The 13,683-nt window shown below is 42.9% G+C and overlaps 1 protein-coding gene across 1 annotated transcript; it reads right to left on the bottom strand.

Annotated features, from left to right (window-relative positions):
* Positions 1 to 4,735: 4,735 nt before the first annotated feature.
* INS (insulin) lies at positions 4,736 to 10,604 on the bottom strand. The gene is made up of 3 exons (XM_063438889.1): positions 10,536 to 10,604; positions 7,827 to 8,030; positions 4,736 to 5,574 (listed from the first exon to the last, which is right to left on the bottom strand). Exons 2-3 carry the CDS (start codon positions 8,008 to 8,010, stop codon positions 5,453 to 5,455), a joined length of 306 nt encoding a protein of 101 aa, XP_063294959.1. The 5' UTR covers positions 8,011 to 8,030; positions 10,536 to 10,604; the 3' UTR covers positions 4,736 to 5,452.
* Positions 10,605 to 13,683: the final 3,079 nt, after the last annotated feature.

Raw genomic sequence — 13,683 nt, 5'->3', positions numbered from 1 at the left:
AAATTCGGGTGGGTGGGAGGGAAGTTGTTTGCTGGCCAGAATCCAAACAGGCACTGAGGTAAGATGATACCGTCTGGCAGTGTATGTATATGTGTATGTGTATCTGACACACGTGAAGATACACAGATACAAACACTGACTACATACAGATACACACACTGATAACACAGAGATACACTGGCACAAATACTGTCAGACATACTGACACACAGACACATGCACCGGCAGACATGCTGACACACACAAATACATACACTGACAGACACACTGACACACACAGATACATACACTGACATACATACTGACACACATACTGTCACAAACACTGAAAGACATACTGAGACATATACATTACATATAATGTCAGACTTATTGACACACAGACACATGCACTGGCAAACATACTGACACACACAAATACATACACTGACAGACACACTGACACACACAGATACATACACTGACATACATACTGACACAAACATTGAAAGACATACTGACACATATACATTACATATACTGTCAGACATACTGACACACAGACACATGCACTGGCAGACTTACTGACACACAGACACATACACTGACAGACACACTGACACACACAGATACATACACTGACATACATACTGACACACATACTGACACAAACACTGAAAGACATACTGACACATATACATTACATATACTGTCAGACATACTGACACACAGACACATACACTGAGAGACACACTGACACACACAGATACATACACTGAAAGACTTAGTAACACACACAGACATACTTACACACACACACACACACACAGACAGACATACTGACACACACACAGGGCCGGCCTTAGGCATTTGGGCGCCCTGTGCGAAAAATCTTCACAGCGCCCCCCCTTCCCGTCCCCCCCTCCCCCACTCCTTCCCCCTTCCCACACACCCTGTCACACACACACACAGGCAGACAGCCATACACACACACACACAAACACACTGTCATACACAGACAGCCACACACAAACACACACACACAGACATGGAATGTGACGGCAGATAAGAACCATTCGGCCCATCTAGTCTGCCCAGACAGTCACACATAGGCAGTCACACACACAAACACACACACACACAGGCAGACAGTCACACACACACACAAACACACACAGGCAGACAGCCACACACACAGGCTGGCAGTCACACACAGACAGCCACACACAAACACACAGGCAGACAGCCAAACACACAGAGGCAAACAGCCACACACACACACACAGTCACACACACAGACAAACAGCCAAACACACACTGGCAGACAGTCACACACACACAGACAGACAGACAGACACACACACACACTGGCAGACAGTCACACACACACACACGCAGACCGTCACGCACACACATACACACACACATAGGCAAACAGTCACACACAGGCAGACAGCCACACACACACAGTCAGACACACACACACACTCACTAACAGACAAACACAATAACAGACAAACACACTAACAGAAACACACTAACAGACACACACACTAACAGACACACACTAACAGACACACACTAACAGACACAGACACACACTAACAGACACACACACTAACAGACACAGAAACACACTAACAGACACACACACTAACAGACACACACTAACAGACACAGACACACACTAACATACACACACACTAACAGACACAGACACACACTAACAGACGCAGACACACACTAACAGACACAGACGCACACTAACAGACACACACTAACAGACACACACACACTAACAGACACACACACACACTCACCCACATTAACACATTTTTTTAAATTTCTTTAAACACCCCCCCCCCCCCCAGCCTCCTTACCTTTGGGAATGCTGGGGGGGGTGTCTCTTCCTCCCTGGTGGTCCAGTGGCTGCTGGGCGAGCGGCACTGGCTGGCGGGCGGCTGGCGAGGGAGCACTTCCTCTGAGCTGTCTGCTCAGCTCCCTTGCGCGCCTCAGAGTGAGGCTGGGAGCCGGAATATGACGTCATATTCCGGCTCCCAGCCTCACTCTGCGGCGCGCGAGGGAGCTGAGCAGACAGCTCAGAGGAAGTGCTCCCTCGCCAGCCGCCCGCCAGCGCCGCCCGACCGCCCAGCCGCCCAGCATGTCTGTTAGCCGCAAGGCTAACAAGACATTTGCCTTGGGCATTTGGGGGTGGCTTTTTTTTGCCGCCCCCTGGAAAATGCCGCCCAAGGCAAATGCCTTGTTTGCCTTGCGGCTAATACGCCCCTGCCGTGTGAGCTATGCGGCCGCAGGGCGCCCCCTGCTCCATGGCACCCTGTGCGGCCGCACAGCTCGCACAACCCTAAGGCCGGCCCTGGACACACACTTCTTTACCCTGTCTAAATTTCTCTGAATGTGTGTTGTAACCCTTGTACATCTTTATCTATTAACCAGTGAAAATATCTCATTATTTCTTCGGACCATTCTTTAATTCATCTCTACTGTCCCTCCAATCCTTTCTCAGGATCTCACTCTCCTTTTTAATTGTTGTTGCTATTATTATTTATAACTGTACAAAGTGAACAAAGCCATCAGCACTAGACAACTATTTCAGATGTTAAGAGGACTCCGCTCAAACAAACGTCTTGTTATTTACATTATGGAGAGTAGAAGACAGTAGGAGATTAACACATTGTATGCTGTAGGAAGCTAACCCTGAAGATGGATATTGCTTTGTGGTGTAACCTGGAAGAGTGTAATGTGCCTATTGTACAGAATCGCACCCTTATTGGTATAGAGAACTATGTAAAATGTCTGCCATTTTGAACCCATTGAAGCAGGCACTGATTGAGAACAATCAATACTTTCACATTATTTTATTCAGTAAAGATACCTACTTAATGTACTATGCTTAGTACATGCTCAGTATTAGAGACAAATCTCAATCCACTGTTTCTGGTACTGCACTTTACAAAAAATATAATTTGGCCTTTGGTTAGGCTCAGACTGGCCATTGGGCAAATAAGGTAAAAATGATGGTCCATGATGATCACAGGCCTCAGGCCAACTTGACAAATCAGAAGATCTCACCAACTGGCCCATTATATTTTACTTCTCTCTGTGTTGGCCAAAAGGCTGGCATAGGATATAGTTGGGCTGCATTTAGTTGCAGTTATATCAGAAGTGTGGCGAATGATCTCCGCACATCACTTCAGTTCCTGAGCACGATGGTGGCAACAATGTTTGGAGAAAGAAAAAGCAAACCGAAGAATGATGGAGAGGCCTTACGAAGACATAGACAAACACACATAACAAGGACAGATAGAGAGAGAGAGACAAAAACCATGGGGATATGGATTGTAACATTGTAACGTACCTGGCTGAGAATCAGACAGCATCTGTACTGTACGACCAGCTGCTATAGAAAGCATCACTGCTGCTATTTACACATTAGCACGGGCTCATATTAAAACATAGACCTAATACATGATGAACACATTACAAATGACACTTTTCGCTTACTTATTATATAGATTATATTCTATTGGCCAAATCATTAGTAAAGCATTGCTGGCTAAACACATTTATATTACAAAAACTCAGCCAGCACACTAAATGAAATAATACTTGTTAGTACCTTCGCAGAAGATTGCAGAAAACAGGACCTTGTAGTTAACCAAGTCCCCCCCGGATATTTGTCTATTTTAAGATTTAAAGAGAATTGAGCCATTACCCATTCTACCCACAGAAAATCCAATTAATCAAATGAGGCCTGAAGAGACTCTTTAATAAATTGCCATATTAACCATTTGGGGCTTGAAGACTTTTGTAAATTTTATGAATTTCTTTGAAGACTTAAAGAACGTTTCACAATTTAAAGTCACCTATTTCGGATCTGCACATGATTGTTCTCTTTACCTCAATTTTCCTATCAGACCAGCGGATATCCACAGCCCATAACTACATTCACCCCTCCCAAAGCACTGCAGAATGTCGCTCCCCTAACCTTTCCAACCCTTCTCCCCCTCTCTTAGCAAGAGAGACAAAGCACAGAGCTCCCAGCTGCCTCGGAGCAGAAAGCACCCCACCAACCCCCCTGTCTCACTGAGAGGGGGCCATCAGACTGGGGCGTTCAGTTGAAGGATTTTCCGAGGGGTTTGAGGTTTTATTTTTGGAAGGAAGCCAAACAAGGGGTCAGTTCAGGATAGGAAGCGCGGGGGGCGGAGAGGGATAGGGGGGTTTGGGGGGTAGGTTACAGCGAGTGGCTTTCAGCCAAAAGTCAAGTCGCCCCCTCCCCTCCCAGCCATAACTTCTCCTTTAATAGAAAGCAGCTCTGCGTTCCTTACAATGGGATATAAGGTCTTTTGGCATTGTTTACCCCCTTGTCCCCTTATAAACCCCTTCTTAAATCCCAGAGACTGCATGCCCTCCTTCAACTCTTTCTTAACCTCTCTGCTTCCAAAGCAGTCTGCACAGCACTATGAAGGGCTCCGGTTTCTGTATACATTTAAAATACCATTTCACTGACTTCAGACTGAAAAATTGCTGGTAGTAACGGGTTTTTCTTTGTTAGAAGAGCACCGTGTGTTTTTCCCTCGCTTGCATCTCGTTGGTTGGAACTGAAAAAAAAGCCACTAAACAGAGGAACTGCACGCCTGCCGATGAACCACAATGTATAAATCTTGCAATAATGTATTTCTACGTCAAAACATTACACACACAGTAGCTCAGTTCAATAATAACAGAAGTGTTTTTTTCTTTAGCATGAATTTATTCGCATTCAGATTGAGCAGAGTGTATGCATTGGTACAGGACACTTACATTGCAAAAGAAAGCGTTTCATAACATCATGGCCATTTCTCCCTCCTCTGTCTGTAGAATAATGGGATTAAAATAACAAACACTTCTCACAAGGCCCCCTTTCACAGGGTTTTTTCATTGGCACCTCTTTCTTTAGGAATAGTCCCAGGAGTTTTGATCTGATACCCTCATATGAACCCACTCTATCATTTTTCTTTTTAACAAAAAAAAAAGCAGAGAACTTTTTTTTTAAATTCGTAGTCACCTGTAATGCATTCAGTAACATCGCTGAGTTAACATTACCTAACTGTCAAACAATTAAAGAGATATCAATCTGCTGTATCTCTATAAAGGCGCAATCCCCTATGGGTAGCGCGGTTTAAGAAAATGAAATACGACAAGAAGCAAAGCCCGTCTCGGGACATATTGACATCATTCGCTGAAATCGAGTCATTCCACTGTGTATACATGTGGCTTATAGCTGTTTCATTAAAGTATTAGAATGAGGAAGGTGGATAGTTCACACACTCACATATATATATAGACAAGTGTGCTTATATTTTATTTAATTGGAGTGTCCTTAGGTAAGCCATGTCCTGCCATCGTGTTATTTTCACATTTTCTATTTGCGAGCGAGGTGCGGTATGAAAGTGTCCTGGGATCTCGCATGGTCCTATTGGTTACAGTAACTCTCCAGAGTGTACAGAGAGCAGGTGCTTTGGCAGCACTGTTCTACGATGCCTCTCTTCTGGAACTCCTTCAGCCCGTCCAGATTGTTGTCCTGGAGTCCATTCACTGCAAAAATATATTGAAGAAATATATTTTAATGTCCAGGTTTCAACCAAGGCTTGAGATAACAGTTATTGTTCCTCTCTAGTGCTAAGCTGTAAGGATTTATGCAATCTTCGGTTTAACTTGGTATAACGTCTTATTTAATGCTTTAAAATAAAGGTCCAGACTATAAGGATTGTACATCTTCAGAGACCTATAACTGAATAGATTTGAAGAGTATCGCTGATTGAACACAAGTAGAGTGGTCAAAATCATTAAACCTCCGAGGTCTGAAACATAACATGAGCTCTTTAAAATGTCTAAACGTGAGTGTACTGCCAAAATCTCTTTCTTTCTTACAATGTAAATTAAAACTGAGATCTCTGCAGCTGATACAGTATATAATATGCATGTGTCCTGGGCTCTCCATGTGTATAGGTCTGCAGGTCACTTGTGGACTACAAGAATATTAATTTAGCTAATTTATAGACGTTATTATAATAAACTACCGTATATACTCGAGTATAAGCCGACCCGAATATAAGCCGAGGCCCCTAATTTTATCCCAAAAAACTGGGAAAACGTATTGACTCGAGTATAAGACTAGGGTGGGAAATGCAGCAGCTACTGGTAAATTTCTAAATAAAATTAGATCCTAAAAAAAATATATTAATTGAATATTTATTTACAGTGTGTGTATAATGAATGCAGTGTGTGCGTATGTGTGTGTGTATGAGTGCAGCGTGTGTGTATGAGTGCAGTGTGTGTATGAGTGCAGTGTGTGTGTGCATGAATGCAGTGTGTGTGTGCATGAATGCAGTGTGTGAATGCAGTGTGTGCAGGGCCGGTGCAAGGATATTTGCCGCCGTAGGCAAAAAAAATGTTGCCGCCCCCTCCCCCCCATATGTCCTGACTTCCCCTCCTCCTCCCTCAGTGGTCCTTACCTCCCCACCCCCGTGTTCCTTCACTCCCCCCCCCCAGTGGTCCTGACTCACCCCTCCCCTAGTGGTCCTTACCCTCCCCTCCCCTAGTGGTCCTTACTTCCCCCTCCCCTCCCATAGTGGTCCTTATCCCACCCCCTCCCTCTCATAGTGGTCCTTATCCCCCTTCTCCCTCCCATAGTGTTCCTTATCCCCCCCATCCCTCCCATAGTGGTCCATATACCCCCCCCTCCCTCCCATAATGGTCCTTATACCCCCCCTCCCTCCCATAGTGGTCCTTATCCCACCCCCTCCCATAGTGGTCCTTATAACCCCCCTCCCTCCCATAGTGGTCCTTATACCCCCCTCCCTCCAATAGTGGTCCTTATCCCCCCTCCCTCCCATAGTGGTCCTTATCCCCCCCTCCCTCCCATAGTGGTCCTTATACCCCCCTCCCTCCCATAGTGGTCCTTATCCCCCCCTCCCTCCCATAGTGGTCCTTATACCCCCCCCTCCCTCCCTCCCATAGTGGTCCTTATCCCCCCCCTCCCTCCCATAGTGGTCCTTATCCCCCCACTCCCTCCCATAGTGGTCCTTACCCCCCCCTCCCTCCCATAGTGGTCCTTATACCCCCTCCCTCCCATAGCGGTCCTTATACCCCCCTCCCTCCCATAGTGGTCCTTAACCCACCCCCTCCCTCCCATAGTGGTCCTTATACCCCCTTTTTTTTATTGTAAATTTTTTTTTTTATTATTTTATTTCTTATTTTATTTATTTTTATTTATTTTTCGTCCCCCCTCCCTGCTTGATACATGGCAGGGAGGGGGGCTCTCCTTCCCTGGTGGTCCAGTGGCAGTTCAGTGGGGGGGAGAGGGGGGCTGTCAGAGCTGTACTTACCTTTCCTGCAGCTCCTGTCAGCTCTCTCCTCCTCTGCGCCGTCCGTTCTGCTCTTCTGTCAGCTTACACTGTAAGTCTCGCGAGAGCCGCGGCTCTCGCGAGACTTACACTGGGAGCTGACCGAGGTGCTGACCGGACGGCGCAGAGGAGGAGAGAGCTGACAGGAGCTGCAGGAAAGGCAAGTACAGCTCTGCCAGCCCCCCTCTCACCCCAGTCTGTATTATGGCAATGTAAATTGCCATAATACAGACACTGACTCGAGTATAAGCCGAGTTGGGGTTTTTCAGCCCAAAAAATGGGCTGAAAAACTCGGCTTATACTCGAGTATATACGGTAACCCACCAGTACTAGAGACTATGGCATGAGAGGCCATAAGTACTTCTGAAAACTGTATCACAGTCTTGTTTGTTGCTGCCTATTCTAGCTCACTCAACTCGAGCAAATATCTCCAATCCTTACCCGAGGGTTCTTCAAGGTCTCGTCTGCTCTTTGGATAGTAGAAGAAACCTTTCTCCCCACATACCATGTACAGGGCATCTACAAGGTGGGATCCACACAGGTGCTGAGTGGCAAAAGCATTGGTGTTTGGTACCAACACACTGAGCAGGATTGCCAGAGGGAGACACTGAATCCACAAGGCCATTGTGAGATTATTAGATGGAGCTGTGGACACACAAAGAAAAGATACACTGATGGAGATACACCAAGCATTGCTTAATAAACTGCATGTTATACTATGAAATCATAAAAATGGTTTTCAGTATGGATTTTCCAGATTAACTGAGATCTGAATGTACCAGTGGTGCCTAGGACGGATGAATGGCTATATTATACACAACCGGACCATCACCAAACCATCTTACCTAACCTTCTGCCACATTAATTGCTCCTTCCCAAACACCCGTACATCTACTGGCTCTTCCTCAATTAATTATCCACCAGGCTGGATATACCCTTGTTTATTTACAGACCTTGCATCCATTGCTTCCCCAATGACATATTGATATACACATCCCTTGGTAAAGTTATTTAGGGATTAAGAGCACGTCCTTGCAGCCATATTATCTTTAAGTGTCAATTTCAAAAGAAATTCAGATTAAGGAAATTTAGCAAATAAATAGGTGGATTTCAGAAGAAATTCATTTTTATAACACTTTTTCCTTACATCTTCTGGCTATCAAGCAGACACCCGAGAGGGTTCCTTTCCTCATTAGTATTCTTCCAAGAGAAGTATTGGTTTCAGTGTAGATTGGCGATGGCTGTGCATGCACCCTAGCTCTCAATATTAATACAATCTCCCAGGGGTGGAGAAGACCCTCTAGACTCTGGATTACAGGTAAGTAACCTCTTTTATAACTGTAAATAGCACCCCCACCAAAAAAGAATAATCTAAAGAGTGTTTAAACCCCCCCCAGCATTATAAACAATACAATAATAACGTGTATTGGAATACATACGTTGGAATACAGGTTTACCTATTAATAAAATAAAATGTACACCCCACTTCAAATCTGAAACACCATTTAAAATGTAATGCTATCCCATGGAGCATTCTGTTAACTTGAACGTGGTAACGTGTCATGTGCAGCAGCATTTTAAGGTGGGTCGATCTAAAACGTCTGTGAGAAAAACCACAAAGTATTAAAACATATGATGCTTTGTGGGCATCCACGGACTCAGGGCATCAGGGCATTCAGCCAACAATGGAAATGACCCCTCGAAATGATGAAAGGGGCACCAAGAACATATTAAGTAAATGGTAAATGGGAAGGAAATATGTCTGCTGTACTTAGTTATAAGAATTGGGCAAAGTGCCCCTTTAGAGCAGGTCTGACGTAAAAATAATTAAAAGCTGCATTAGCCAATCATGCATACAAACAGTCCATTTGTTGTGCTAATAATATTTTTAAATGGTATCTCAGTTTTAAAAAATATATTTACAACAAAATGTCCTTTCACTTGTAATAAGATTGCATGTATCGATAGTCCCCGTACCGACTCATTATCACTCAAAACCCAAAATCCATCGGCTTTGCAGTGAGATCCAACGTTTCAACCTGTCATGTCATGATTAAGGCTTTGAGGCCAAAACTTCGTATTTTGTGTTCTTTATTTGATCCAATGAACCTGACCATTTATTCCACCTCACTGTTAAAATATTTTGTCCTAAAATTTGAAATTGACTACGAGTTCATGACAATTCACACATTAGTATATAATCCACTATGTATTTTTGTTGCTTCATGAGTACTTCACAACTCAGTAATGAAATGGTTAAAATGTATCCTTAATAATAAACCCCATAGAATGTTATGTTTCAACGACATCACACAAGTTCGCTAATGCAGGGATATCAAACTCTGCACATTCAGGATTGTGATTCCCTACAACTCCCAGAATTCTTCGAATGCAATAAATGGCAGAGAATTATACATATCTGAGGGGCTGGATTCTGAGAAGCCTGAACTAAATTAAATACATTTACTGAAGAATACATTGCTGTGACATTCGATTCTGCCCCAAATTGTCCACCTAACTTTCACTTAGTACTTATCTGCTTTTTTTCCCAAACATATACCATTATTAACAACCATTTAATGCTAAGAAATCAGTTTGAAGTCAATGATTTGTCGTAAATAAACCGCTGTTTGCTTTTCTGTAACCGAGTTACACCAACAATATTTTACAGCAATGATCTCTGAGAACAACCATTGTATTAAAACAATTACCGTAAGTTCACCAAAATCTACGTACAAAGTTATTTACTAAATTCCGAATGTAGTGATATTAGCAAATTCAACACGGATATCAAAACTGAGTGTAAAATGAGATTATTTTTAAACATTCTCAAACACGTCTATAGTGACAATGTTGCTATTTTAGCCACAATTTTGTCATTGAAATTTATTTCCATAAAATGTGGAATTTAGTGAATAAACTTAGGAAAAGAAACTGCTTGTGAGATACCCCGAGAGCTTTCACGGACCTAGCATGGATCGAGACATTGTGTTTCACTCCATAAAATACATAGTCACATAGTTACATAGGCTGAAAAGAGACTTGGCCATCAAGTTCGGCCTTCCTCATATCAGCTTTTGCTGTTGTACCTTAGGCTACTAGTCTATCCCTTAATCGTGCAGATTAACAGAGTTTATATGTGAAACTTACCTGGACAAGATACGAGAAAGCAGAAAGAGGAATGTGATGTGCAGGAGGGATGAGAGAGCTCAAAGTGAACCTGATGTGTGAATGGCCACAATTTATACCTCTGGCCCATCACCAAAACACCTTAGCTTGCCATAATTCTGCTGCCTCATTAATTGCTCCTCCCCATGCCTCGATGGTTACTGTTTAAAGGTGAAAATATCCCCGTGCATCTGCTGATTATATTTAATTATTTAGCTTACTGAAGATGTTCTTGGGGTTTTACAAAGGTTACAACCTTTCTCTATCAATGACATCTTAAAGTGAACAACTGGGCAATGTGTACATGGAACAATTCGTTTGTGCTCTTTAATTATTGTGTTTATGGTTTACTTAACGCCATTGTCTGGAATGATGTTCTGGGAATAAAGCAGTTGTTCTGTAATCTGTAATATACACATATATATATTTATTTCCATTTGTACTTTATTGTAAGATTTTTGTTTTGGAGATACAGAAAAAAAAGGGGGGGAATGGGGGTGAATACAGCCATTCACATATTTAGACTATTTTAACCATGAACCTTCTAGTATTTTACTTTACCAAAGTTATATTATCACGTTTTGTTCAAGCACAACAGTAATGCCAAGTGCATCAGGTAGGAACCAGTATGTAGCTTTACTTTTGATCTTCTTCCCCCTAGTCATACAGACCATGAACCAATGACCTTCATTTTGGTTAAAGTGTGAATGGCATACGGAGAGGGTTCGTAGACAAAAAAAAATACAAATAACCTGGATCGTGTACCATTGTGCTCTGATATGAATATCTCGGATCGTTGTCATTTACGTGTTGACAGGAGGCCCATAGTCTCTAGAAGGATGTGAGCTGTCCAACCACCTGTGCCAATGTTCTCCGCCAGGTCCACCACCCTATACACCCTCACCGTGGAGGCAATGTAGGATGTTTCATCCGTTCATCGACACCTGGTGTATGGAGAACCTATTAGCTGTAAAGCATATCTGGCTATCGCGAAACCCTTTTTTTTTTATATTTAATATCTCATGTATTGCTGTTCGCTTGTTTGTATGCGAGCCAGTGTCTCCAAAGCTCCTTAAGATGACTAGTGTTAGAGTGTGTTTCATACATATAGTATTGTTGTATTTTGTCTAGCAGTTGTGTTCTGAATGGGCAAATATTTTGCTTCCAATGCAATGTGCAATAAATAAGGCTTTTGACACTGTTGCACATAGAAGGCTCATCAATAAACTGCAATGTTTAAGTTTGGATTCCAATATTGTTGAATGGGTAAGGCAGTGGCTGAGTGACAGGCAACAGAGGGTTGTAGTCAATGGAGTATATTCGAAGCTTGGGCTTGTCACCAGTGGGGTACCTCAGGGATCTGTACTTGGACCCATTCTCTTTAATATTTTTATTAGTGATATTGCAGAAGGTCTTGATGTTAAGCTATGTCTTTTTGCTGATGATGCTAAGATATGTAACAAGGTTGATGTTCCAGGAGGGATAAGTCAAATTGCTAATTACTTAGATAAACTATAAAAATGGTCAGAGTTGTGGCAACTGACATTTAATGTGGATAAGTGCAAGATAATGCATCTTGGAAGGGCAGAGTACAGAATATTTGATATAGTCCAAACCTCAACATCTGAGGAAAGGGATTTAGGGTTGATTATTTCAGATGACTTAAAGGTAGGCAGACAATGTAATAGAGCAGCAGGAAATGCTAGCAGAATGCTTGGTTGTAAAGGGAGAGGTATTAGCAGTAGAAAGAGGGAAGTGCTCATGCCATTGTACAGAACACTGGTAAGACCTCACTTGGAGTACTGTACGCAGTACTGGAGACCGTATCTTCAGAAGGATATTGATACCTTAGAGAAAGTTCAGAGAAGGGCTAGTACTGGGCAGACTAGATGGGCCAAATGGTTCTTATCTGCCGTCACATTCTATGTTTCTATGTTTCTATGTTACTAAACTGGTTCATGGATTGCAGGATAAATCTTACCAGGAAAGGTTAAAGGATCTTAACATGTATAGCTTGGAGGAAAGACGAGACAGGGGGATATGATAGAAACATTTAAATACATAAAGGGAATCAACACAGTAAAGGAGGAGACTATATGTAAAAGAAGAAAAACTACCACAACAAGAGGACATAGTCTTAAATTAGAGGGACAAAGGTTTAAAAATAATATCAGGAAGTATTACTTTACTGAGAGGGTAGTGGATGCATGGAATAGCCTTCCAGCTGAAGTGGTAGAGGTTAACACAGTAAAGGAGTTTAAAGGGACACTGTAGGCACCCTGACCACTTCTGCCGATTGGAGTGGCCTGGGTGCCAACTCCCACTACCCTTAACCCTGCAAGTGTAATTATTGCAGTTTTTCATAAACTGCAATAATTACATTGCAGGGTTAACTCCACCTCTAGTGGCTGTCTTTTAGACAGCCACTAGAGGTCACTTCCTAGTTTCTAGCACAGGTTTCCTGTGCTAGAGCGTCGCTGGACGTCCTCACGCTGTGTGAGGACCTCCAGCGTCGCTCAAAACCCCATAGGAAAGCATTGAAATGATTTTTCAATGCTTTCCTATGGGGAGCGTTAATGCGCATTAGGTCTCCTCGGCCGGTGAGCGAGATTAGTCTCGCCCACCGGCCGACATAATCACAAGGAGGAGCGTCGCGGAGGCAGAGACAGCGGCGAGGGACATTGCCGCTGTCCCAGGTAAGTCACTGAAGGGGTTTTCACTCCTTCAGTAACCGGGGATTGGGGGGTGGGAGGGAGAGGATTGTTTTTCTGGCACTGGAGTTTCCCTTTAAGCATGCATGGTATAGGCATAAGGCTATCCTAACTATAAGATAAGGCCAGGGACTAATAAAAATTGGGCAGACTAGATGGTTCTTATCTGCCATCACATTGTATGTTTCTATTTGTTCAATGTGTTTTGTTGCTGATTTGAAATAACGTAGAAATTAGCAAATCTACTGAAATACTGTAAAGTATTTAAATATATGTATATCTAACAGACTTATTCACATTGTATTAACGTTCAAATTGTATATTTCAAATATATAATGATATATCACGGACGCAGACACTGGAGTACGATGGCAGAAAATACAAAACTATCCGGTCTTTTCAGAACTGTAACTATACGT

This window comes from Pelobates fuscus, chromosome 12 (assembly GCF_036172605.1).
Source record: "Pelobates fuscus isolate aPelFus1 chromosome 12, aPelFus1.pri, whole genome shotgun sequence".
NCBI lineage: Eukaryota > Metazoa > Chordata > Amphibia > Anura > Pelobatidae > Pelobates > Pelobates fuscus.
Note: the sequence above shows the minus strand (reverse complement) of the source record. Positions and strands in the feature narration are given on the sequence as shown.